The sequence below is a fragment of the Apiospora hydei genome, assembly GCF_038363865.1.
Source record: "Apiospora hydei strain CBS 114990 chromosome Unknown utg000011l_segment0_segment0, whole genome shotgun sequence".
NCBI classification, from domain to species: Eukaryota; Fungi; Ascomycota; class Sordariomycetes; order Amphisphaeriales; family Apiosporaceae; genus Apiospora; species Apiospora hydei.
Window position 1 is genome coordinate 555,496 of NW_027117370.1, and position 23,621 is coordinate 579,116.

The 23,621-nt window shown below is 53.8% G+C and overlaps 6 protein-coding genes across 6 annotated transcripts; 3 read left to right on the forward strand and 3 right to left on the reverse strand.

Moving 5' to 3' along the window:
• Position 1: 1 nt before the first annotated feature.
• PG997_015378 (uncharacterized protein) lies at positions 2–7,956 on the reverse strand (the record flags this gene model as incomplete). Its single annotated transcript, XM_066819692.1, has 11 exons — positions 2–1,243; positions 1,319–1,388; positions 1,553–2,973; positions 3,048–3,257; positions 3,679–4,542; positions 4,590–6,457; positions 6,523–6,646; positions 6,712–6,925; positions 7,015–7,323; positions 7,381–7,849; positions 7,902–7,956. 11 exons carry the CDS (start codon positions 7,954–7,956, stop codon positions 2–4), a joined length of 6,846 nt encoding a protein of 2,281 aa, XP_066660577.1.
• Positions 7,957–9,538: 1,582 nt separating this feature from the next.
• PG997_015379 (uncharacterized protein) lies at positions 9,539–11,093 on the reverse strand (the record flags this gene model as incomplete). The annotated part of the gene is made up of 4 exons (XM_066819693.1): positions 9,539–9,795; positions 9,845–10,124; positions 10,227–10,475; positions 11,088–11,093. The coding sequence occupies 4 exons, from the start codon at positions 11,091–11,093 to the stop codon at positions 9,539–9,541; spliced, it is 792 nt and encodes a 263-aa protein (XP_066660578.1).
• Positions 11,094–11,204: 111 nt separating this feature from the next.
• On the forward strand, positions 11,205–12,618 carry PG997_015380 (uncharacterized protein; the record flags this gene model as incomplete). The annotated part of the gene is made up of 5 exons (XM_066819694.1): positions 11,205–11,427; positions 11,487–11,506; positions 11,570–11,677; positions 11,732–12,031; positions 12,079–12,618. The coding sequence occupies 5 exons, from the start codon at positions 11,205–11,207 to the stop codon at positions 12,616–12,618; spliced, it is 1,191 nt and encodes a 396-aa protein (XP_066660579.1).
• A 242-nt stretch (positions 12,619–12,860) lies between these two features.
• Positions 12,861–13,988, reverse strand: PG997_015381 (quinone oxidoreductase; the record flags this gene model as incomplete). The annotated part of the gene is made up of 1 exon (XM_066819695.1): positions 12,861–13,988. The coding sequence occupies one exon, from the start codon at positions 13,986–13,988 to the stop codon at positions 12,861–12,863; it is 1,128 nt and encodes a 375-aa protein (XP_066660580.1).
• Positions 13,989–15,081: 1,093 nt separating this feature from the next.
• On the forward strand, positions 15,082–19,602 carry PG997_015382 (uncharacterized protein; the record flags this gene model as incomplete). The annotated part of the gene is made up of 8 exons (XM_066819696.1): positions 15,082–15,288; positions 15,351–15,465; positions 15,518–15,529; positions 15,948–16,284; positions 16,458–16,830; positions 16,881–17,246; positions 17,306–18,665; positions 19,301–19,602. The coding sequence occupies 8 exons, from the start codon at positions 15,082–15,084 to the stop codon at positions 19,600–19,602; spliced, it is 3,072 nt and encodes a 1,023-aa protein (XP_066660581.1).
• A 737-nt stretch (positions 19,603–20,339) lies between these two features.
• Positions 20,340–23,268, forward strand: PG997_015383 (uncharacterized protein; the record flags this gene model as incomplete). The annotated part of the gene is made up of 3 exons (XM_066819697.1): positions 20,340–20,749; positions 20,803–21,257; positions 21,311–23,268. 3 exons carry the CDS (start codon positions 20,340–20,342, stop codon positions 23,266–23,268), a joined length of 2,823 nt encoding a protein of 940 aa, XP_066660582.1.
• Positions 23,269–23,621: the final 353 nt, after the last annotated feature.

Consider the following 23,621-nt stretch of genomic DNA (forward strand, 5'->3'; position numbering starts at 1 on the left):
TCTATTTAGACCCAACGATAGTCTCCGCCACCACGCCAGCCAGCACGCGCAGCGTCTTTTGCGGGCTCATAATGTCGAGGAAAGGAACGTCAGTCCTCAAACAAGTCCACATCCACGTCCGGAACTCGGCCGCGATCATGCTGTCTATCCCGAAGTCCGCCATGCATTTCCCGTCGTCGATCTGCTCCGGCTCCGCGAGGATCAACCTGGCGAATCTCTTGGATATCAGTCGCAAGCAGGCATCTTCCAACGAACTCGCACCACGCTCCGGCATGAAAACTTCGGCTACGCCTGCGGGCAGCTCTGCCATCCAGGCTGGTACGTCACCGACCTGGCTGAGTTGTCCGCCTTGCTGTCCCGCGTCCCTGCGTCGTTGGTGGGTCTCCACCAATGCGGATACCATGGCTAGACGTGGGTCAGAAAGGAGGTGTTCGTTGGCTGTCATCCCATCTTCAGGACGCCGAATGCCCAAAGGCTCTAGGCCAGTAACGACATGCGGATAGCTAGGGGCATCGGAAGCGCTGCGACCTGGGGGATGTCCTTCGCCCGACAAAGCCAGGTCGACAACCTGGAGGAACTCCTCCTCGTTGAACGGCTGAAGCCCCTTACGCAGCAACATGGCCTTGATATCCGGGTTCTCATGTAGATACCCGACCTCCTCGATCATGCCGAGACCGATCGCGACGGTGGGCTTACCCAGGCTTCTGCTGCGCCAGTGCGCAAAGGCGTCCAGAAATGAATTCGCCGCGCAGTAGTTGCTTTCCGTCGCCGAGCCCACACTGCCGCTAACCGAGGACATCAGCAGCATGAAGTCGAGGCTGTCAGCGACGCCGCGGCCCTCCAGCGCCCGGTGGAGGTTCCAAGTCCCGACGAACTTGGGCCGCACGGCGTCGTGCCACTGCGCGCTGTTCATGCGGTAGAAGAGCGTCTCGTGGAGGCCCATGGCGGCTTGGATCACGCCTCCTATTGCGGCTTTTCCGCAAGCGTCGAGGACGGCCTCGACATCCGCGAGGTTGGAGACGTCACCGCGCACGACGGCCACGCGGGATCCGGTGCTTCGCAGCCAGGAGACGAGGTCCACGGCTTCTTTCTTGTCGCACCCAGTCCTTCCTAGGAAGACGAAGTTCCGGGCCCCGCGTGCTACCATCCACCGGCTGAGGCTCCGACCCAGTCCACCGAGACATCCGATGAGGATATACGTCTTGTCTGGGTCAAAAGTGGTGGTGAATCGAGGCTTGACAACCTGCATTCATAGATAGGATTTGTTAGAAATGAGCATGGTATTTGATGGTGGGTTGGATGTATCTTCCGGCCTTACCTGAACGACACTCTCTGGGTTTTCCAAAGATATGACGATCTTCCCCACGCGGTCTTTGGTCGAGAAGTAGCTGTACGCTTGAGTAATGTCCTCCATATCAAATATCCTAATAGGCGCTGCTTTTATCTGTCCTGATCGATACAGCGCGAGGGTTTCGTTCATTTTACTTTCCCAGCTATTGTCAGGACCAAACCGTCGGGGATGCTCGAAAGGGGAGAGAGACACCAAACTTACTTGAACAACACCTCTTGGTGAAATTTCTGATCGCTACAAGCCAACTCCGTCAAATCGAACGCGGTGAACGTTGCGTTCCGCAGGAAGACGTCCATGTCCAGCTTGCCGGCATCCTGGAGATCGCGCTTGCCGACCTCGACGAAGCGCCCAAAGTTGGCGAGGCAGCGCCAGCCGGCATGCAGCAGATCTCCCGTCAACGAGTTGATCACCACGTCGACGCCCCTTCCTCCCGTGGCGTCGAGTAGCCCAGTAAAGAAGGAATCGTCCCGGGAGTTGAAGATGTGCGAAGGCTCGATGCCCAGCTCTTGCGTCAGGAACTGCTTCTTAGCCGGCGTGCTGGCCGTGGTGTAGACCGTGGCCCCGATGCGCTGCGCGATGGAAATGGCGGCCATACCGAACGCGCCCGATCCGGCGTGCACCAAGACCGACTCCCCCTTCCGCAGGCTCGCGCGGTCGTTCAGCGCGTACAGTGCCGTATTGTACGCGATCGGCAGCGTCGCCACGACGGCGAACTCCTCGTCCGGGCGCATCTTGAACGCCGTCCGCGCCGGCACGCGCGTCCTCGTGCCGAAGTGGCTAGCCTGCACGACCAGGACCCGGTCCCCGGGCCGCACGTGGCCGATGTCTGGCCCCGCCGCGGCGACGACGCCGGCGAACTCGAGCATGGTGGTGCCACCGCGCGTCTCGGCGCGGCCGGCGAGGACGTATACATCTTTAGCGTTCAGGCTGACGGCCTTGACGTCGACGTCTACGAAGCCGGGCGGTGGCGGTGAGGTCCAAGGTGTGGGTTCTTGCTGGAAATATATCGAGTCGTTGAGGCCGGGCTGTGCAATGGCCAGTCGCGCTGGCGCGGCCTCGGCAAGCGTCGTTTGACGTGTAAACTCATCCCCTATGCGATGCCGGAACGTGGAGTTGAGACTTGGTTCGGGGCGGAAGCGGTTGATATACAACGAAGAACCCTTCTGCACAAACTCCTTGTCGTCAAACTGGCGGTGGGGGGTCATCACCTGCACCACGTTGTGGCAAGTGCGTTGCAGCCAGGACGTCGACGTCTCGATGCGGCCAATATCCAGGACGCAGAAACGGAGCGACGGCTGTTCCAGCGCAAGGGTCCGAGATAGTCCGCCGGAAAGTGCGAGATCCGGGCTTGGAGTCCCGAGAATATCCGTACCGGTAAGCCATAAGACCTGGCCACCGGAGTTTGTGATACGTTTCAGGAGGGTCAGGTCCTCGTCGGCGATAGTCGCAAGCAGTTCTCGCTCTACCTCCAAGAGACAGATCCAGTTCATTTTCTCTTCGGGCTCGATAGTGGCAAGGTCCGAGAAGTCCACACATCTGGATTTGCAGGCCTCGGGACCATTTTCCAGATGTCGGAGCAGACACTGGGCAAGTTGCGAGACCATGTTAGAAGGTTGGCGGACCTTTCATCAGTGTTAGCATTCAACCCAAAGAACACAATAACACCTTTCGTGGAGAACCCCAATAACTGACTTACCACTATTGTAATGCTTCCTTGGCCTATTTTGTTCTCCTGTTCCTTCCGTATTGCCAGTAGGGTGTTGTGCTCAACGTGGACGATTATGAACTGATCAGACCCAATATTGCTACCTTCATCGGGCTGGGAGCTGATCACCAGCCCTTTGGTACTCAGTAGATTTGCATTGATTTGGGAATAATGCTGCCAGAAAGCTGCGGACACAGTTCGCTGGTATCCAATATGTTAAAACCATGGGTACAAACTGGGTATAGTTCAACTCACCTGTGGGATCAAGATCAAGTCAAAGGGGCCATAACCGTCGGCTTCGACCATCACGACGCCGTCATCATCTATTGTACCAAGGTTCCAGGATTCGTATCTATCGACTCTGGGTGGTTAGAATTACTCATCCAGCAACAAATAGAATACCACAAAGGGATCAACGTAACTCTCAGAATAACATGTAGAATATTCGCCCCTGAGACACTAGAATAATGCAAAACAAGCACAACGGCCGAGTGGAATAATCGCCAGAGGAAAAAGAAATAAACACCGAGGGCCACTTACCGTGGTAAATCATCCCGCCCACTGAAAGTGTTGCGGTACACATCTTTCTGGCTCTCAAAGCCATGGGATAGTTCAAGCACACGCATCCGGGGGTTTTGTGGCTTGCGAGGTCCAAGAGAGTCGATCGCACAAATCCGTCGTTGTTGTCGTGGAAACCAGGGAGTTGCTGCTCTGCCATCTTTCGTCTCTGCTCGTCGATATAAGTCACAATTCCAGAGTCCAATCGTAGGATATCCGGCTTCCAGTCTGGGAGCAGAAGCGGAAAGCGCGGAAGCGAACCGTTGGCGGCAGGCTCTTGCCTCCTCTTCCCCGTATACAAATTCATCAGTACATCGCCCATGTGAACCAGGGGCTTGCCATAGGGGTCACGAAGCGTGGCATATATCCTGTGACTCGAAACGCCGGTGACCGTCGTCTTTGAGTGTATGGTCGCATCGACGCACGAGGCGTTGCGGGGCAGAGTCCCGATCCGGCACTCGGAGATGAAATTTGGTATAAACGCCCGAAGAGAATGCAGGTTTCCTGCCATGCCGCCGAAAATCGCGGCCTGCACGCAGGCTTCGATGGCTAAGGGGTCTACGGGGCTGTATGGGCTGGGCTGCTCCGTGGTCAGGGGCTTGGCCACCGTGCTCGACAACGACGATGTTCGAACTCGGCCGCGGTCCGTCCGAAGGTCGCGGACGACTTTGAATACCGGTCCGTAGGGGAGACCTTCCTGTGCGAGCTTTTCATACCATGGGTCCATGGACCAGGTCTCGTAATTCTCTGTGTTGTTGACGGTGACAGTCCCTTGGGGGTCCATGGATTCGACCAGTCTCATCGAGCCGTTGCAGTGGAGTGTGGCTTTCCCTGCAATCCACGACGAAATAGTGAAGTCGAGCCAGTCCGCAGAAGACGTCGTTGATGACAGTTTCCGGGGAGAAATGGTCGTATGCAACTCTACTTCCTTGGAACTCATCCCCCTTCCTCTTCGAGCACCAGCGCCGTATTCACCTTAACATTGCGGAAATCGAAAGCCCCAGCCTCTGCTACGCCTGGCCCGTCTTTTTGAACTTGCTGCATGGCCACCATGACCATGGTCAAGTAGCCGACTGCGGGGAATACAATCTGCTTTTCGATCTTGTGGTCGCGAAGCCACGGAACATCGGCTAGGTTCAGAATGTTGCGCCACGTCCAGTCGATGCCGTTAGTCCCCAGCTGCCGCGAACCCAGAAGCTCATGATGAACGAACTCCCGCTGCCGAAGTTCGATGCTGAGCCGGGACTCATCCCAGAGCAGTCCGGCTGAATAGTCCCAAGGGTACGTTGGGAGGTTGGTGACGGGGACCATCCCGTCACGAGATATCTCATTCACCTTCTCCCAGTCGAGCCGGTGGCCCTGTAGGAAGAGCTCGCCTGCTAGTTTTTTAAGACGCAACTCGGGGTTTTGACCTCTCACCAAGGATGGATCGTACGGCAAAAGATATGGTTCAATACCCAGCTCGGCCCGGATCGCCTGGATGGGGCCTCTAAGTGCGGAGTGCGGCCCTATCTCGATCAGGTGAAGCGATCTGCCCTGTGTCATGCGCCGGACTGCCGAGAGGAACTGAACTGGCTTTTCCAGATTCTCTCTCCAGTACTTCGGGAGATATACATCGGCGCTCAGCAGCGCGGGCCCATGATCGTTTAGGTGGACGGTGGAGAACATCTCAACCTCCCGGCCCTTGTTTCGAGACTCGTCCGAGAAATACGGTGCAAGAAGGGATTCGTATTGCGCGCCGACCTCTTTCATCATGGGAGAATGGTAGGCCCGCCCGCCAGTCTCCAGTCTGCGACAGAAGATCTTGCGGTCTTGCGCCAGCTGGATCAGGGCGTCGACCGCGTCCGTAGAACCACTGAGCGTTACGAGCTTAGGGGCGTTCACGCACGCGACAGAGATATGGGCAATGCCCTTCTCAGCGATCAGATCCTCGGCTTCCATCGAGGAGAGGCCCACTGCCGCCATGGTACCACGGCTCTTCGATAGGCCGACGACATAGCCCCGGAAGTACGCCGCGAGTATGGCCTGTCCCGCATTGACGAGGCCGGCGGCGTACGCAGCAGCAATCTCGCCCGAGGAGTGGCCAACAACAGCCGCCGGTTCAATACCCCAACTGCGGAGGACTCGGACCAGGCCGATCTGGACGGCGGTGCAAAGGGGCTGGCTGCGGACCACTTGGTGAACCACATCGGACCCCTCCGGCTCGTCGCGAAGTGTGGATTCCAGGGACCACGTGGGAGCAAGTTCAGCTGGTAGACTTTGGAGAGTCTTATCGAGCTCACGGATTGTCTTCCGAAACACCGCATTGCTGCCAAGTAGCTCCCTTGCCATAGTCGCGTATTGTGCACCTTGGCCTGTGAACACGAACCCGATAGGATTGGGTCCTTGGTTCTTCGCTGATTTCGAGGCCGGGTTCTCCGCTAGCTTCGTGCAGTGGATGTTGCTGTCAACCGACCGGCGGCGCTCGCCACTTTCACCCGCATGGGATTGCGCAACCACGTACGCCCTTTGTTGCTGGAAGTGCGTTCTTCGACAACCCAGCATGTATGCGAGCCCCTCCATTGTGTCCGGGTCGCTCCTGCCGATGACCTGCAAGCTGTCTTGAAGGCGTTTCTCCAGGGAGTCGCGGCCAAATGCAGATAGAGGCAAGACGTATGCTTTCCCAACCGTATCCGCTTCTGAAGTGTCTTCGCGGCTGGAGACGCGATCGAACGATTCGAGAACGCAGTGCGCATTGGAACCGCCGTAGCCAAATGCACTGACGCCAGCGCGGCGAAGGCGACTTCTTCGAGGCCAGTCCGATAGCTCTGTCACGACGGCCATGTTGGTGGGATCGAGCAGTACTTCCAAGTCGTTTTAGCAGAGAAACTCTGTGATCCTCCGGCCAGAGGGAAAGGGGTCACCTTACACTTCGGATTGAGCTGTTTCACTCCATATGTGGGAGGGATTTTGGCATGCCGTAGCGCCAAGGCCACTTTGATCACCGACGTGAGGCCACTGGCTGCCTCGCTGTGACCGAAATTTGGTTTCACCTAGGAAAGAACGCATGTGTTAGTGTCGGGTGGATGTACATGGATGGATGCTGGCGAATAAGTACCGAACCGATGATGAGTGGTGAGTCTCTGTCCTCCTTCGAGAAACAGCGCCTAAGGGCTTCCACTTCGATCGGGTCACCAATCGCTGTTCCTGTCCCATGGCACTCGACGTAGTCAATATCTCTGGGCTCCAGCTGGGAAGTTGCGTAGGCACTGCGGATGACGGCAACTTGGCCGTCTACACTTGGATGTGATATTCCCGGTGTCCTCCCATCCCTGTTGTATTTGCATCGTTAGCAGACCATACCGTGATGGAATAATGAACCGTATAGAACAAGAAGCTGGTAATCGTTGAAGCGACCTACGAGTTGACAGAAGTTCCTCGGATAACCGCCCAAATGCCGTCCCTGTCTCTGCGAGCAGCACCGACAGTCTTGAGGTAGATGGCGTTGACGGCCTCGGCCCGCCCGTAGCCGTCTGCCTCGGCATCAAAGGTGTGGCATGTCGAGGTTCGGGAGATGACGCCGCCTTTCACCGTCGCAAACAGCTGCTCGGGACTCGTGATCAGGTTGGCGCTCGCCACGACGGCCGCGTCACACTCTCCTGCCCTCAGAGCAGTGACGGCGGCGTGGAAGCCATAGAGGGATGCAGAGCAGCCAGTGTCGAGCGTTACGCTACATTAGAAATCTCAGCAGATCGTACACAGCCCGGGGTCAGAGTAGATTACTAACCTAGGTCCACGAAGATCGAACAGGTGGCTGATTCTGTTGGCCAATATCGCCGTACCGGATCCCGTTCCGCAGTAACGGTGTGTGTAGTCCAAATCACGGGCTTGCCTGACTATGTGGTCGAACGTGAAGTTGCCGACATACACCCCCGTCCTCGACCCGGCGACATCTTGTAGGGACAGCCCGGCACTCTCGAAGCATTCATAGACCACTTCGAGCAGCTTTCGTTGTTGCGGGTCCATGTATTTGGCTTCTATGTTGTTGATGCCAAAGAAGCGGTTCTCGAACTGGCGGATGTCTTCTTGGGAGAAAATAGCCTCCGTCGGCGGACATGACACCGGCCCGGTCCTTGTCGGAGTAGAACCCATCGATATTGAATCGATCCGCCGGGACCCGGCCTTGGGCGGACTTTTCATCCACCATGAATGACCACATTTCGGACGGCGACCGTATGCCCCCGGCAGACGGCAAGCTGAGGCATGAAGTTAGCAGCTGGCCCTCGCAATGTGGATCCCGTACCGTACCCATTCCGACGATGCATGCAAGATCGTCTTCGTCAGCTATCGTTGGATTGCCCATTCTGACGAACTACTGGGACTCCGAAATCATCTATTCTCGGTAGGGGCGATTTAGGTTGTGAACTAGTGATGCTAGGGTGTGTAGTTCATGGGTGTTGATGGACGATGTTACAATAACTGCTCAACTTTATCACCCTTGCTTCTGGAGAACCTAGTAATAAAACAAAATCCTCTTAGACTTGGCACAACCAACGGCAGCACCCGAGAGGCTCATATGCCGGAGCGTCAGCAGCACCCCATATCACGATACAAAACGTATTTCCCCTGACACACCCCGCTCTTCCTAGGCAAACTAGTCTATAAAATGACGAGAGAGGCCCGGACGGTGCATGACGCGCTACCTGGGATTTCAACGGAGGAGTTTCTGAGTAAACCTGCAGCTTATGGCGCGCCGAGGGATTGTGGAGCCAATGAAGTAGCCCCGCAGCCGTGATTCCAAGTTTAGGCCTTTTGGGGGCCATCATGTCAGCCTGCCAATGATAATTCCGCCATGGCAGGCATAGTCCTACAACTACGAACCAACTCATGCCCACAAACTACGCCAAGGATTAGCCAAGGCAATGGGAATACAAGGATACGCCACCATCTCAACTATTTGCCTACAGGCTGTCAACTTGGCAGCACTAAAAGCACTTGTCGGGCCCGAACGACGGCCTCGCGTCAATAACAAATTGGTGTTCCCAACCCTTGAGCCAAGCCGGATCCGATGGGTACAGCCACGTTCGGATGAACAAACACCTACCTGGGATACATGGAACGATGGAAGTGGCTTTGTGCATGCGATCCAACAGGGAGAACGCGGAGGCCGTTAGCGTATTCGAGTTCGGAGGAACCCAGCTGAATATGCAGAGCGCGGCCTTGGTAAACAGGGGATGCGGTGTGTCATAACCGCCGACAAGACTCCTTGGCTAAGCAGCCACGGCTCTGATTTGACCGGACACATGGACAGACCCGGCTTATGTCACGATTTCCGCCGATCCTGCCGTATCGCTCTGACTGATACGGGCTTACTGTTATGGTGAATATACACAACTCATCTGATGTAAGCATAGGATCTCCTGTCCCCTCGCCGCTTGAAAATTACCCAACTTATCTTGGCAAATCCTGTTCATACACAGTGCTAACGCATCGGGGGTGGACTGTCAATAATGCCAATTGAATAGAGCAGATAAGTCCATATTTGCGAGCACAAATGTGAGTTGTAGGAAACATGCTCAAATGAAGATGGGCCTGTCGGGCCATTAGCTCTAACAAAGCTCGAGGGTTGTGGCTGTGACACAAGCCACAATTGTGGCCGAGGTCTGGCAATGTCACAACAATGGGAACAAGGAAGTTTATTGCAACTGCGATCCGCTCATTCGACCCACACGTAGAACTGCAACTTCAACACCACTCCATGTGACGATAGTCTTGGGGAATGGGGTAACGAGGGGGTTGTCTACAATATGGGGTGACAATGCCGATTTCTTCATAATACTATAATTCCACTGGAACAAAAAGCATTCTCAACTAACATCGCCAAAAGGGGGTAGCATCTCCCGACACGCGCTGACCAAATCTCGCACACACAGCATGATTCATATCTACCTGTTGCTCGAAAGACTGGCCCCTCCATCGATGATGAACGGACAGCCGGTCACAAAGCTCGCCCGAGGACTGCTGAGGAAGATGATGGCATCGGCTATCTCCTCCGGCTTCGCTATGCGGCCCAACGGCACACTGGGAATAAGCGTCTCCTCGATGCCGGGTACATCCTCGCAAACCTGCTTGGTCATGTTGGTATCTACCCACGTCGGGCAGACACAGTTGACACGGATGCCATCGGCCGCGTGGTCGATCGCTGCAACTAACGTCAGCACCCAGATAGTTCAAGGGGCAATAGTGCTTACCGGCAGTCTTGGTAAGGCCAAGCACCGCATGCTTCGAGGTGGTATACTGCATCAGATAAGGCGAGGCGCCAAGAGAAAGGACAGATCCGAGAGTGACGATGGAGCCGCGGGTGCTCCCTCTCTCGGGGAACTCGGCCAGGTTCGGGAGGAGCTCCTGGGATCGCATGATGGCACATGCGGCCCGGACGACGAAAAATGTGCCCCTCAGATTGATATCTTGCACGCGGAAGAACTCGGCCACATCGGCGTCCGCAGTCTGGCGAGCAGTTTTGACGGGAAACTAGGGATGCGAGAACTCAGCCTGATGGTAATGCACACAAAGGTCGGCATCTTGATACCGGGTGGTTGACACGGTATGTAACAAGCAGGTTACCAGACTTACCCCAGCACAGTTAACGCAGTAGTCCATTCGGCCGGTGGACGTGGTCACATATTCAAACACCGAGTCTACCGATTCTTGAATGGTCACGTCAACCCGAAGGGCCTCTGCCCGGAACTTAGGGTTGGTCGCCACCCTCTTGGCCTCGGCGGCGGCACTCTCTGCGGCCTCGAGGTTGAGGTCTGCGACGACGACGGCGGACGCGTTGGACTGTGCAAATAGCAACGCGGTGCTTCGGCCAATACCGCCCCCCTGAAAGACCAGTGAGCATCTGAGTCAGACGTATGAAAGCACATGGACGGTAGACGTACCTCCGCCAAATATTACCGCATTTCCTGTAATATCCATACTCGAGGTGGCGTAGCAAACAACGTGAATATGAGGAATGGCAGGGGGAGGAAATCACCAACACTTGACTTCCAGGGAAGTAAATAGGAAGTCTGTGTTGCCCTTGGATGTTCTGGGTTGCACGCGCTCTACAGTGACGGAGAAAGTGAGAAATAAATCCACAGTGCCTTTTGTTACGAGAATGTGTTGGAAGGGATACTCTGCGGGGTGCCAAGTAACATATGTAGAGATGTCGGCTTAAAGCGGCGGCCTCTGGAAGTGTAATGAGAACCTCTCTGATTGGTGGCCTCGTTTCTTCCCGCTTATGCAGGGCTGCTGACAGGTCGCATCGTTCCATGCTGGGCGACGATCCAACGGAGCAGGCTGCATATGCAGTTGGTTCTTCGGTTCATGGCAGGGTGGGGTCAGCTGACCACCAACTCGGCATCCAATAACTCGATCGGTGAAGACATGGTCTAATTATGTCTGACATGCATTATACATGCGGCCACTAATGCACCCGTGGTACTGTCTTACCACCATGTCAAAACAAGAAGCAAACTCATCGTTCAAAAAGCTCTCTTCTTCTGTCCCACACGATCCCGGATTATTCACGTTCACAACCAACACTGAGACTGACAACGGCTGGCTGCAATGGCAGACCTGTCGGGTTTGAGTCCCGAGCAACTGGCCGTGGCCCTCGAGGGGCCTGCGCTGGCACTACCCAATGGCACCATGCCCAACTTCGATGACCCCTCGAATAACAATGCACTGGCTCAAGGCATCCTGGCCACGTGCCTGACCCTGGCCACGATCATGTTTCTGCTTCGCCTTTATGCGCGGTTCGTCCTCATTCGGCGAGTTGGTTTTGAAGAATGTAAGATCATATCTAATCTGACCACCTGGCTATGAGATCGTGCACTAACATTAACCTAGTCTTACTTATTGCATCATATGTAGGTTTTGATAAGACAGATCCTTGAAAGGAATTTTGGTGTTTGGCTTGCTAATCCGAGGAGGCCTTCACCCTGGCCTTCATCAGCCGTGGCTACTACCAACTAAACATCGTAGGTTTCTTTGTTCACCAGTGGGATGTCCGCGTCCGTGACATGATTCTACTCCTCCAAGTAAGTCTATGTAGGGAACTCTCACAGGCCCAGGAAGCTGATGAACTTGCACAGAACTATCTCATCTGCAATAACCTCCAAATCGTGTCGGTGGGGTTGCTCAAAGTGACCATCCTCTTGGACTGGATGCGCATCTTCGTCCCCGCCGGCACCCGGGGCTCCTTCTTCTGGGCCTGCCACATCGTCATGTGGATCAACATATTATGGACCGTTATCATGCTCATAGCCATCAACCTCTCCTGCATCCCCCACCAAGCGATCTGGGACCTCACCGTGCACGGCAAGTGCTTCGACAAGAGCCGGCTCGACATCGCCGCCGCCGCCATGGCCCTCATCACCGACCTGGCCATCCTGGTGCTACCACACCGCGTCATCTGGCGGCTGCACTCTCCACGCGCAAGAAGGTCGGCGTCTCCACCATCTTCTGCCTCGGCCTGTTCAGCTGCGTCGCCGCGGCCGTCCGGCTGCCGACCGTGGTCGCCTTCGACTCCTCCTCGGACGTCGCGTACGACTACTCCGCCGTCGCGTTCTGGGCCCTGTCCGAGTATACGTCGGGGATGCTGGTCCTGTGCGTGCCCTCGATCCCCAAGGTGTTCGAGCAGGTCCGGAACTCGGGGGCGTTGGCATCGCTGCGGTCTTGGATAGGGTCGTCCGCGCCGAATACCCAGAACAGCTCGCAGTCGCAGTCCCATCATGGTGGTAGTGGTCACGTGCCGCACTCGAGGCCGCGGATGTATCAGCAGATCGACACGCACAGCGGCAACGTACAGATGACTCGACTGAAGCAGGTCGGTTCTGAAGAGCAGCCGAGAGCCCCTTTGTCTCCGGACGATGGGGCAATACTACGTACGACTGAGTTCTCGACTAGGGAGGATCATGAGTCAAACTCCCCAAAGAGCTATCATGACCGTCAGCATCCGTGGATCGAAACCAAGAAGTAGCAGTCAAAGACTTTGGAAGTTGGATCAAACCCAGTATTGCAGTGGTATGAAATCGTTGTCGTATCAACTGAGGTGGGATAGTCAGTAATGGGATAGCCGATTGGTTATTTAACTTGTAGCATTCTGTTCCTAATTGTCCAACTTGACTCGCTTATGTGAACTTGATGTGTAATTTCTCCCACTGTAAAGTATAAACCCGTTGTACCAGTTGACTCATCATGGAGCCAATCGCTTCAACAATCTCAACAGAAAGCCTGCTGCTCCCCGGACTCATCAACCCCCAACGCCGTCTTCCCGACCCCCTTCCCGGCCTCAGTGGCTTTGTGCGCCTCGCGAATGTTCTCGAGCGTGAGCTTCCTGCGCTGAGTGAGGTGGCACTTGATAGTCCCGTCATCGAGAAGCTTCGCCAGCTCCTCATACCACTCGTGGTGCTTCTCCTCGCGGTCGTTGTCGTACCCGTGGTACGGCCCCGTGGCGATCCAGCACCACGCGAAGCTCAGCGACTTGCTCATGAACTGCGTGCCGTACATGCCAAACCGGGCCTGCACGATGCTGCAGACCCGACCGAAAGGCGCGAGCACCTCCGCGATGGGCGCGACGTACTGCTCCGTGCGCGACGTGATGTACGCGTACTTGAGCGGCACGTCGGCCGGGATCTCGCCCTTTTCCCGGAGCTCCCGGATCTGCCGCACGATGTCGTCGCGGTGGTTGACGACGCGCGTGGCACCCCCAATATCGCGCGAGAACGCCGCGGTCTCGGGCCGCGACGCGGTGGTGATGACGACGGGCAGCTTCAGCACGCGCCGCGCGATCTGCGACGCGACGGAGCCCATGCCGCCGCCGCCGTTGATAATCAAAATGCCCGCCTTCTCGCCGGGCCGGATCCCGAGCCGGTCCACGAGCGACTCGTACGCGGTGCCGTACGTCAACGGCATGGCCGCGGCCTGGACGAAGTCGAGCGAGCGCGGCTTGTGGCCCGCGTGCCGCTCGTCGACGAGCAGCTCCTCGGCGTAGGTGCCCTGCAGCACGGGACTGGCGAGGAAGTAGACCTCGTCGCCGGCCTGGAAGTGCCGGACGTCCGGGCCGAGCTCGCGCACTATTCCGGCGCCGTCGTAGCCCATGACGTGCAGCTTGCTGTTGCCGCTGCTGGATGCGTCGTCGCACTTGCCCTCGGTGAGGCCCCGGACGCGGTCGTAGTAGTCGGGCGGGTCGTCGTAGGTGCCGGCGCGCACCTTGATGTCGATGGGGTTGACCGAGACGGCCTTGATCTCGACGCGCATCTGGCGGCCCGTCGGCGCCGGCGGCCTCGGAATCTCCTGGGATTGCAGGTTATCGGTAGGGCCGTATTGGGAGACACCGATGGCGCGCATTGTGGTGGTGTTTGGTGAAGACATCTTGTTTCCGGCTTAGAACTTGATGGACAGATAAGCTGAAATCTCTCAAGCGGACAGTCAAGGTTGAGAGTCAGGATATTTTATGATGGTAAAAATACTGCAGTGAACCGTTTATAAAGATATCTGAACTGTTTCTGTCGTGACGTTCTTATGAGATCATTACTATACATTTCTATGGGATAGCCCACTCTTATCTGCCGGGGTACATATGTGGCACTTGATTACTGAGATGCGTACATATCAAGTGCCACAAGATACACACGCAACCACTATAATGCAAGGCTCGCAAATAATAGCATTTCACTATTATTTAGAAGACCCAATCACGTAGAAAGATGCATGTCGTACTACCTCACTTCCTCCCCAAGCGCGTGACAGTTGCGGGGAAGGGCGGGTATTAAAACTCCGCTTATGGATGCGTGCCACAATATCCGGACGCGGCTATGTAAGCTCTCCGAGACCATGGAGCAACACAATGTTGACTCGCCATTTATTGAGTTCAGGTCGCCTAGCCGTGCAAGGCTCTCAGAAATAGGGGGATTGTTTCCAAACCACCGATGGGTATTTCTAACACAGGCCTGCCTTGGCCAACGTGTTACCAGCTTTTGGTACTGGTGTATACTAACTCTTCCTGGCCTTTTGTACGTGGACCATTATATCTAGATGAACCGGCAGCAGGCCAACCATCAAGACCACAGGCAAGACAACAAACGGGCCGTCTGTTGCAGCAGTAGAAAACATCCACGCGTGATAATAGCTTCGGGACTATAGGTTTGAATATTGCAAGCTGATAAATGGTGGCCTCAGGTACCATCACAGGTCCTACAGCCGCGTTATGATTGCCATCATTATCATAATGAAAGCTATAATGATCATTTTCCCAATCGGCGCTCCTCCGTCTTGAAGATCTTTCACCAATAATATCAACAATACAACGAGGGGGATAAAGAATAAGAATAGTGTGATGGAAAACTGGTCCCAGAAAGCTATCATAGCTTCAACAATGAACTCGCAGACAGCTATCGTAGCTTCAACAATGAACTCGCGGAGAGCTCTCATAGCTTCAACAATGGACTCGAAAACAGCTCTCGTAGCTTTAACAATGAACTCGCGGACAGCTATCGCAGCTTCAAAAATGGGGTTCAAGACAACTATTGCAGCTTCAGTACCGAATTCCAGGAGAGCTATCGCGGCCAGGGCCGGAATTCTGATCCATGCAGAATCGTGGCGCCGCAGCGGTGTTGTTGCTTCGATATCACGTCCCATTAAAGCCGTTGTCTCATCATTGTTCTCGACATTATTCTCGACATGAACATTGAAAGACTGATATCAATTCAGCATTGGAGCCTCCAGGCTTTAGTTGACAGTAGTGGCAAACTCACCCGAGGCGGTCTAGTTCCGCGGATAGGTTCTCGGACTGAGGGAAGAGACATTGCATGTCGAGTAGGATTCCGTGAGTAGATGCGTTTCTACCCCTTCGGGAGAATGAATACACATAAATATAGACCGCAACAGAGGTATGCACTGCTTGAGGTGACTTCCAGCCACACAATACCCTTTTCGATACCGGACCTGCAGGTAGGCTGTACGCGAGGGTTGTGGCAAGGCCTTTTTGTCTTGATGCTTTGTGAGTCTTTTGTTTCTGCTGGCCTATCTGGCTTGAGGCGTCAGAAAGGCTGGGAAAATGCAACGTTACCGTCGGTTAAAATGATTACGTAACTTGTCAGATCAGGCTGTGAGGCGAGGGTTGCCTGATGATGGGTCGACCGTCAGCTTACCAACCCAAGCTACAAATTTGTTGGAAAGGCGTGAGCACTTGATTGTTACGCGCCAGAGCAAATTCCATCAACGCTGGTTACCTACACTTCTCTTTCCCGCCGCCTAGCGCTTGATTGGGATAGATGGCAGACATCATAGGGCTGCTAGCCAGCATAGGCGGCCTCCTCGATCTCGCGTACAAGATTGGTTCTGCTGGTTGGTCACTCTACAACTCTCGCAACGAAACACCGGATGAGCTTCGCCAAATCGGTCACGTCGTGGCAGACATACGTGAGAAGAACCTCGCATTGCAACAAATCCGAGTCGATGAAAAGCGTAATCTTCGCGAAGACGAGCTGGCGGCTACGCGTCTAGCCAATGAGTGCGTCAAGATTGCGACAGAACTTGAAAAGGTTCTAGACAAACTGAAGATACGAGATGGCCACTCTAAGACTCTGGAAGTTACAAGGGTGGTCATCTACCAGAGGCTGAGGAGGAACGAGGTGGCCGAAAAGTGCAAGCAATTGATCTTACTCGACAGCCGGGTAAGGAAGAACATGAAGCTGGTATTTCAAGAGCAAGTGATCAACTTTCCTTCCGAACCCTTGAATACCTCGTCGCTCATTCCATTATACCATGTTGATCCCAACGAGCACTGACAGCCGCACCGTCTGTACACAGGCATAGCCAGTCGGCCACCATGGCAGAAATAGAGGTTCTGAGTCGATCAAAAGACGAACTGGCAATAAACCTCTCCTCCCGCTTTGAAGACATCCAAGACGACATCCTACGACTATCCGAGAAATCGGCCGACCTCGATACTCAAGCTGCGCAGCTCAGGAGTCTTGTCACTAAGCTGGAGAGTTTCCAGAGGGAGAGAAGCAACTGGCAAAAGAAGATAGGGGTCATCGAAAGCCTTCATTTCGAGGACATAAAACGTCGCTGGTCTAACATTGAGGAGGCCGACAAATTTACGAACTCTTGGCTATTTGACGAGTCACAGACATCCTTCTTGGCGTGGCTCAAAGGTGGCAGCGGCATGTTCTGGATAGGTGGCAAGGTAAGCCAGACGTGTTGCATTTCCAAACGCTTGGTCTAACATTCACCTAGGCTGGAAGCGGCAAGTCAACATTGATGAAGTTCGCATCCAAGCATGACGACACCAGGCAGGCGCTGAGACAATGGGCAGGCTCCAGTCAGCTTAATACGGCAAACTTTTTCTTCTGGAACCAAGGTTACGAGATGCAAAAGTCCAAAACCGGCTTGATTCAATCGCTACTTTACCAGGTTCTCAGCAAAGCGCCGGACTTGATCCCGCAGATTTGTTACGATCACCCTGCACACGAGCAATGGGATTTCAACGATCTAACGGCCGCGTTCCAATCCATTACGGAAAGACACGACATGCCCGCAAAGTTCTGTTTCTTCATCGATGGCCTGGACGAATACGGTGGCAGCGACGAAGATCTTTCCCAAGTACTCTCCACACTATCCCGAGGCCCGCACGTCAAGTTCTGCGTTTCAAGTCGATATAGACCATTCCTGGAGGGAAGTTCCAACAGAAGAAGTATTCCTTAGCGATAGAGCACTTCACCAAGGGTGACATGGAAACTCATGTCCGCCATACCCTCGGCCAGAACGAGAAGTTCCAATTGCTCGGGAACTCGGATGCACTGTTGAAGGAGATGATTGCAGCCATCTCGAAACACGCCCAAGGCGTATGGCTTTGGGTGTTTTTGGTCACCCGTGATCTGGTCAAGGCCGTCAACCACGATGAGTCAAGCAAGAAGCTCCAAGAGATTATCGAGACGTTCCCCAAGGATTTGGAAAGCTACTTCGAAAACGTTATCAACAGGATAGAACCACACTACAGGCAGGAGATGGCCAAGATATTCTTGATTACCCTCGAGGAAGTCCAGCCCCTGCCCCTCTACGCATTTTCTCTTCTGGAAAGGGAGCGTCGAAATCCACATTACGCTATAAAAGCGCCCATGGCCGCAATCACGGAATCGGAGCTTTCGAGCATCGAAACGCCATGGAAAAGCCGGATTATCAACCGCTGTGGTGACCTACTTACAGTTACACCGGGGCCTCATCCTACCTTTCTGCACAACTCTGTGGATTTCCTGCACCGAACGGTCCGGGATTTCCTGCAGGATTGCTATCTTCCAAAGTTGAAGAGCGAACTAGGCGCTTTGGAGTATAGCCCCTTGTTGTCCCTATGCAACATGACGCTCTTCCTTCTCAAGAAGCTTGACCGAAACGACCTCTCTGATCGAAAGCTGCGGGAAAAGTCCATACGTCGGACAATTGGCTTAGTCGACGAGCTCCTTTACTACGCCCATGAATACGAGGCGGTGGAGGGCGGTTCTGACTTGGTTCCCATCCTGGACGAAGTAGATCGAGTCAACTGCGTCCACGCTGGGAAACTACGGAACCATTGGACACACGCCAGAGACTTGCCAAGCCGCCGTGGACTTGATGAGTACGATGAGGGTGACAACTACAACTTTTTGGCTCTCACTGTCCAGGCGAGACTCGTTGGTTATGTAAGGGAGAAGTTGCAAACGGACCGAAAGAGGATGAAGAAAGACGGACGTCCTCTCTTGGACTACGCGCTACGCCCCAGGAGGGTGACGGCGCTCAAGATGCCGTACCATTCAGCACGAGCGGATCCGAGTGTGGACGTGAGAATGATCCGGTTGCTCTTGGAGTTTGGCGCGAGCCCAAACCAGGATGTGCACCTCAACAGACGCACGGTATGGGCTTTGTTCCTGTTATCCATGTACGAGACCAAAAATCGCGACGAGGATAACTACGATCTCACGACGGCCTGGTACGCTGCCTGCGAGCTGCTTGTTCTACACGGGGCCTCTCTTGACTGCTGGCTTGAAGGTACTGGGAGCGCGACGTTGACCGCGATCGTGGTGCTAGAATATGTCTTTCAGCCGGAGAAAGTGCAGAAGTTGATCGCGCAGGCGGACCATGTACAAGCGAAGAAGGCAAGGGAGTCGTGGTCCCACAAATTTTGGACCGGATTCGGTCTGTTAAGTTCTCCTTGATTAAGCAACCCATAGTCAGATTACTTAGTTCTTTCTTATTCGAAACCCGGCAAGTACTTGCAAGCGACTTTGAGTGTTTATTACTCCCTCTCCCAGTGGCTACCTCCCCTTTCTTCGTGGTTATTCCTTATGAGTCCAGTGTATTAAGAATAGTAGATACTCCGTCTTTAAAAGTTGTATATTCAGTAATACGCCCTGCTTCTTCTGAACCAAAATTTTTTTAACTTCCGAGAGTCGGTAGGTTCCAAGGCCTGGGTTTTGTGGTATCCCAGAACAATACATACCGCAGTAGGGCCATAGGTGGTTGAGATTTTCCAGGCAGTGAATAATTCCGTTGCTATGCTACTCAGTCTTTTCAGAACCATCTATACCGAATCATGATTAAACCCAAACCTAAATAGAAATCTCTCTAAACACGGTTATAACAATACATATCGGCGCAAATCACCTCTAAACACATTCTCCCAGTTCAGGTGATCCATCGTAACCGTGACATGATTGCCAGCGATATCATAACGAAGGCTATGGCGGCCATTTTGAAGACTGGCACGTCTCCCTGGTGGAGATCTCGGACCAAGAATACCACCAAAGCGGCGAGGACGACGGAAGAGAAAGCCAGGACGAGACCCTTGTCAGGCCTTGTCGCATTTGACGATTCGGGATCCCGCAACGTCGTTCCTGACTCGGTGTCATATCCGAGGAGACTTGTCTCCTCCTCGTTGACATCGGCACTGGTGGGTTTGCCGGCCATGGATGCAAGCCTGGTCTAGAGTCAGCTTCGGAGCTCTGGTGCTCATTTCATTTTGTAAACAAACAAACTCACCTGAGCAACTGAAGTATGCGGTGCGTTGTATGATGCAAATTGCTTTCCGATTGCAGGCCGTGGGTGATGGCGTTTGGTTATGTTTCTTCGCGAAATGCTGGTACTGACAATGGAAGCGATTACATCATATGTCAGATGTGGTACCAAGGTGAACGTGTCCTGTCAGACTGTGAGACGAAGAATGCCTGATATTATGGTGTCAGATGAGGGGCTCATCAGCACTGCCTCAATCTTGTTTTCGTCAAATTACCGACCTCGCCTGGTTGGAGTTCGTCGCTGGCGCGAGCACGTGATTGGCGCACGCCATGCTCGGGTCCAAGGAACTTTATTTCGGACACTGCAGTATTTGAAGCACGACCTGACCGAGTGGGATAATTGCTTACTAACTAAGACTTCGCTCTTACCACTGGCATACCCAGCTCGGGTTCTGGTCCACGACGTTATAGGCTTGACGGGATGGGCAACATCCACGGTCGCGTCTTGACTGACTCGCTCCCATGGGCGGCCTGGGCAGACTCGTCAAAATGCAGGCAGGCTCTTGAGCCAATGAGCAGGGGTGGTGGCGCAGTCAATCAACCATGCAGTTACGAGCTGGAATGAAAAGTCAGGCTTTCCCCGCTCGACGGTTCAGCTGAGATTCTTCTCGTACTCCCGCGAAAAACCTTCCCATTCCCCAATCTACCCATGGATCCCCTTTCGGCGCTGGGTGTGGCAAGTAACATCTTGGCGGTTATCGATTTTGCCTGGACTGTACTGACAGAAGCACGAACTATCCACCACTCTTCTTCCGGCTTGAACGGCGAGGCTGAGTTTGTGGACCGCCTTATCGAGGATGTCGTTAAGCTCGATGAAGACGTGCCATCGCTGGTGGGTGTCAGTGAAGAGCTGCAGATTCTCCTAGCGGAGAGCAAGAACATCACAGCCTTGCTGCAGAAAGCTCTGCAGTCGCTGAAAGGACGAGGGAATCGTTCCAAATGGAGAAGCTTCCTATCGGCGCTGAAACATACTTGGGGAAAAGACCGGGTGCAGGAGCTCACGAATAAGCTTGGTAGCCTCCAAGCCCAGGTGACAAGACATATTCAAGTGGCCACACAGTAAGTCATACTCTCAACGTGATATAATATTTTTTGCTGACAGACCATGTCAGTAAGGAGGTTACCGCAGGAGTGACGGCAATATCGCATGCCATTGCTCAGATCGATGCTACGAATATCAGGCTCGATATCAAGATAAGGGAGGATTTCCACGAACTCCAAGCCAATCTGCTCCAGGCTATCGAGGAGGCTACCAGGAGTGGCCGAGACATTGCCACAAGCATCAATGGTCTCCTTGACCAAAACGATACACACGGAAGTAACCGCTCCGAAGCCTTGACCAAGCTTGCCGACATTAGGAATCTCGAAGCTGCCACAAGAGAAATCAGTCAATCGTTTGACACTGCCCGCACCCGCGTGGATAAGGAAATCCTTGATCAGCTGTATTTCAGCGCCTACCCGGCTCGCCACCGTAAGATCGAGGATGCCCATGCCAATACCTTTCAATGGGCATTGGAACAGCAAAGTGGAGAAACACGGCTCAGGGAATGGCTCGAGAGCGGCAATGGTGTGTTCTGGGTGTATGGCAAACCGGGAAGCGGCAAGTCGACATTCATGAAGTTCCTTTGCGGCAACAGCGACACGTCGAGCTGTCTTGGAAGATGGGCTGGAAAAAGAAGCTCATCATGGCCAAGTTCTACTTCTGGATTGCAGGTTCCGCGTTGCAGAAGTCTCAAGAGGGTCTTCTTCGTTCCCTACTCTTCGAGATTCTCCGCGAATGTCCTGAACTCATGCCAGTTGTGCGGAGCGCAATAAGTGCGCTCCCCGATCGGGATCAGCCGGATGCCCTACAACACATCCAGAACCTATTGATTCTCTATCAAAGAATCGTCACCCAAGAGATCCCTCTTAAGTTTTGCTTCTTTGTGGATGGGTTGGACGAGTTTCAAGAGCAGGGTCGGGATCACTCCGACTTGATCAAGATTCTGAAGCAGCTGGAGCTGTCGTCTGATGTCAAAATGTGCGTCTCGAGCCGTCCCTGGACTGTTTTTGTCGATACGTTTGGTTCCAGTCCAAAGTGGACGCTCAAACTTGAGGACTTGACCCGAGACGATATTCGTCGGTATGTCTCGGACAAAATCAACGAACACCCACAGTTTAATACCCTCACTCGCATGAACACGGAATACCGTCAGGTAGTCGATGCCGTGGTACATCGTGCCCAGGGAGTGTTTCTTTGGGTCTATCTCGTGGTTCGAAAATTGCTAGAGGGCTTGACTTACCATGACTCAGTGTCAACTCTTTACCAACGACTTCAAGAGTTTCCGCTGGACCTGGAATCATTCTTCCAGCACCTCATAGACTCAATTGAGCCTATATACCGCAGATATATGGTACGGTACTTCAAGATAGCAACCATCTCCCACGAGCCATTGTTGGCGATGGTGTACTCCTACCTTGACGATTTTGACGAGAACCCGGCTTTCGCCATGACTATTGCACAATCAGATCTTGACTCCGAGCAAACAAGATTGAGACAGGACCAGTTACGGCGCAGACTAGACGGCCGCTCGCGAGGACTTCTTGAACTTGTTTCTTGCCAGCATGGCGGGTTAAGCGAGGAGTTCTTTGCATACCGAGTCGACTTTATACATCGGACTGTTCGCGATTTCCTTCACCAATCGGCAGATATCCAGTCTCTCTTACAGCACAAGACGGGCAGCGAAAGCTTCCTACTTGGCACTTGCCATGCCATACTAGCTGTGGTAAAAACTTGTGGGCCCGATACTATCACAGGAGACTTTTGTTACTTGATAGGGGTCGTTTACGATCTCTTCTTCTTTACTTTCGAATTCTTGGCGGAGAACCCGGGCTCGGAAGCAGCTGTAGAACCCATTCTGGAAGCTGCTGAAACTTCCTACAGGTCTAAATCATCTCAGACCCGCGTACGATATGAGCCGTTTTTGTTCATCGGCCTCGCAGCGCGGATAGAATTCTTTGCCTATGTCCAAAAGAAGCTGGCTGCTAATCCCAATATGCTGCAGGAAGCGCGGGGCAGAGACTCAGGAACCCGTTCTCGACCCGCACTGGATTTCGCCTTGGACCAAGATCACTTCTACGGCCACCCAATCGAACGCTTCGCTCATCCAATCCCCACGAGGACGATCACGCAGTTATTAGAGGCTGGAGCAGATCCGAACGAGTCCTGCAAGCATAAGACGGTCTGGCGCCGTTTCTTGGAACCACAGCACAAGCCTTGGACGTCTGACAAGGAGAGGATGCTTGAGCTCTTACGAGTGCTGCTTCTTCATGGTGCCGATTTGAACGAGCCAGTCTCCCCGAGACATTCTTACCATAATGGTGGGCTTGATGGCAAGCTAGTCACGGCAGAAACGTTGGTCAATGAGCTGCTTACCCCTCAGGTGGCAAATCAACTCTACCAAGAAGTACGGCAAACATCCGACCAAACGAAAGCTCGACGGAGTATCAGGAACCCGAAGCCAAAAGGACGATGGTACCAAAACATATTCAGGAGAAGCCATGATGTGAATCGGAAGACTACTGGTGTCTTAGATTGACATCACTGACGGAATAGGAGACGATTCACCAGCCGGCTTTAGATCGTGGAACCGAAAACCACGTAGTGGTGATCTTTTACATAGACACTGCATGGAATGAACTAGGCGTTAATGAAATAACCAAGGTCGTACACCTATGGAGTCAACCGTATTCCGCGCCAGTTATTCCCAACATCGCCTGTTACCCTACCGATTCCCAGCCATCCCGCGGCTTCCATTTGCCACCATTCCCACCTGCCGTTTTGGAGTTTCTATGCATTGAGCTGCTCTAAGAATGCTTGGTTCTGATGGTTGACTCAAGGCGGAACTAGTTCACCATGCTCTTCACCGTTGCGTGCCCCCTGCATGTGCAG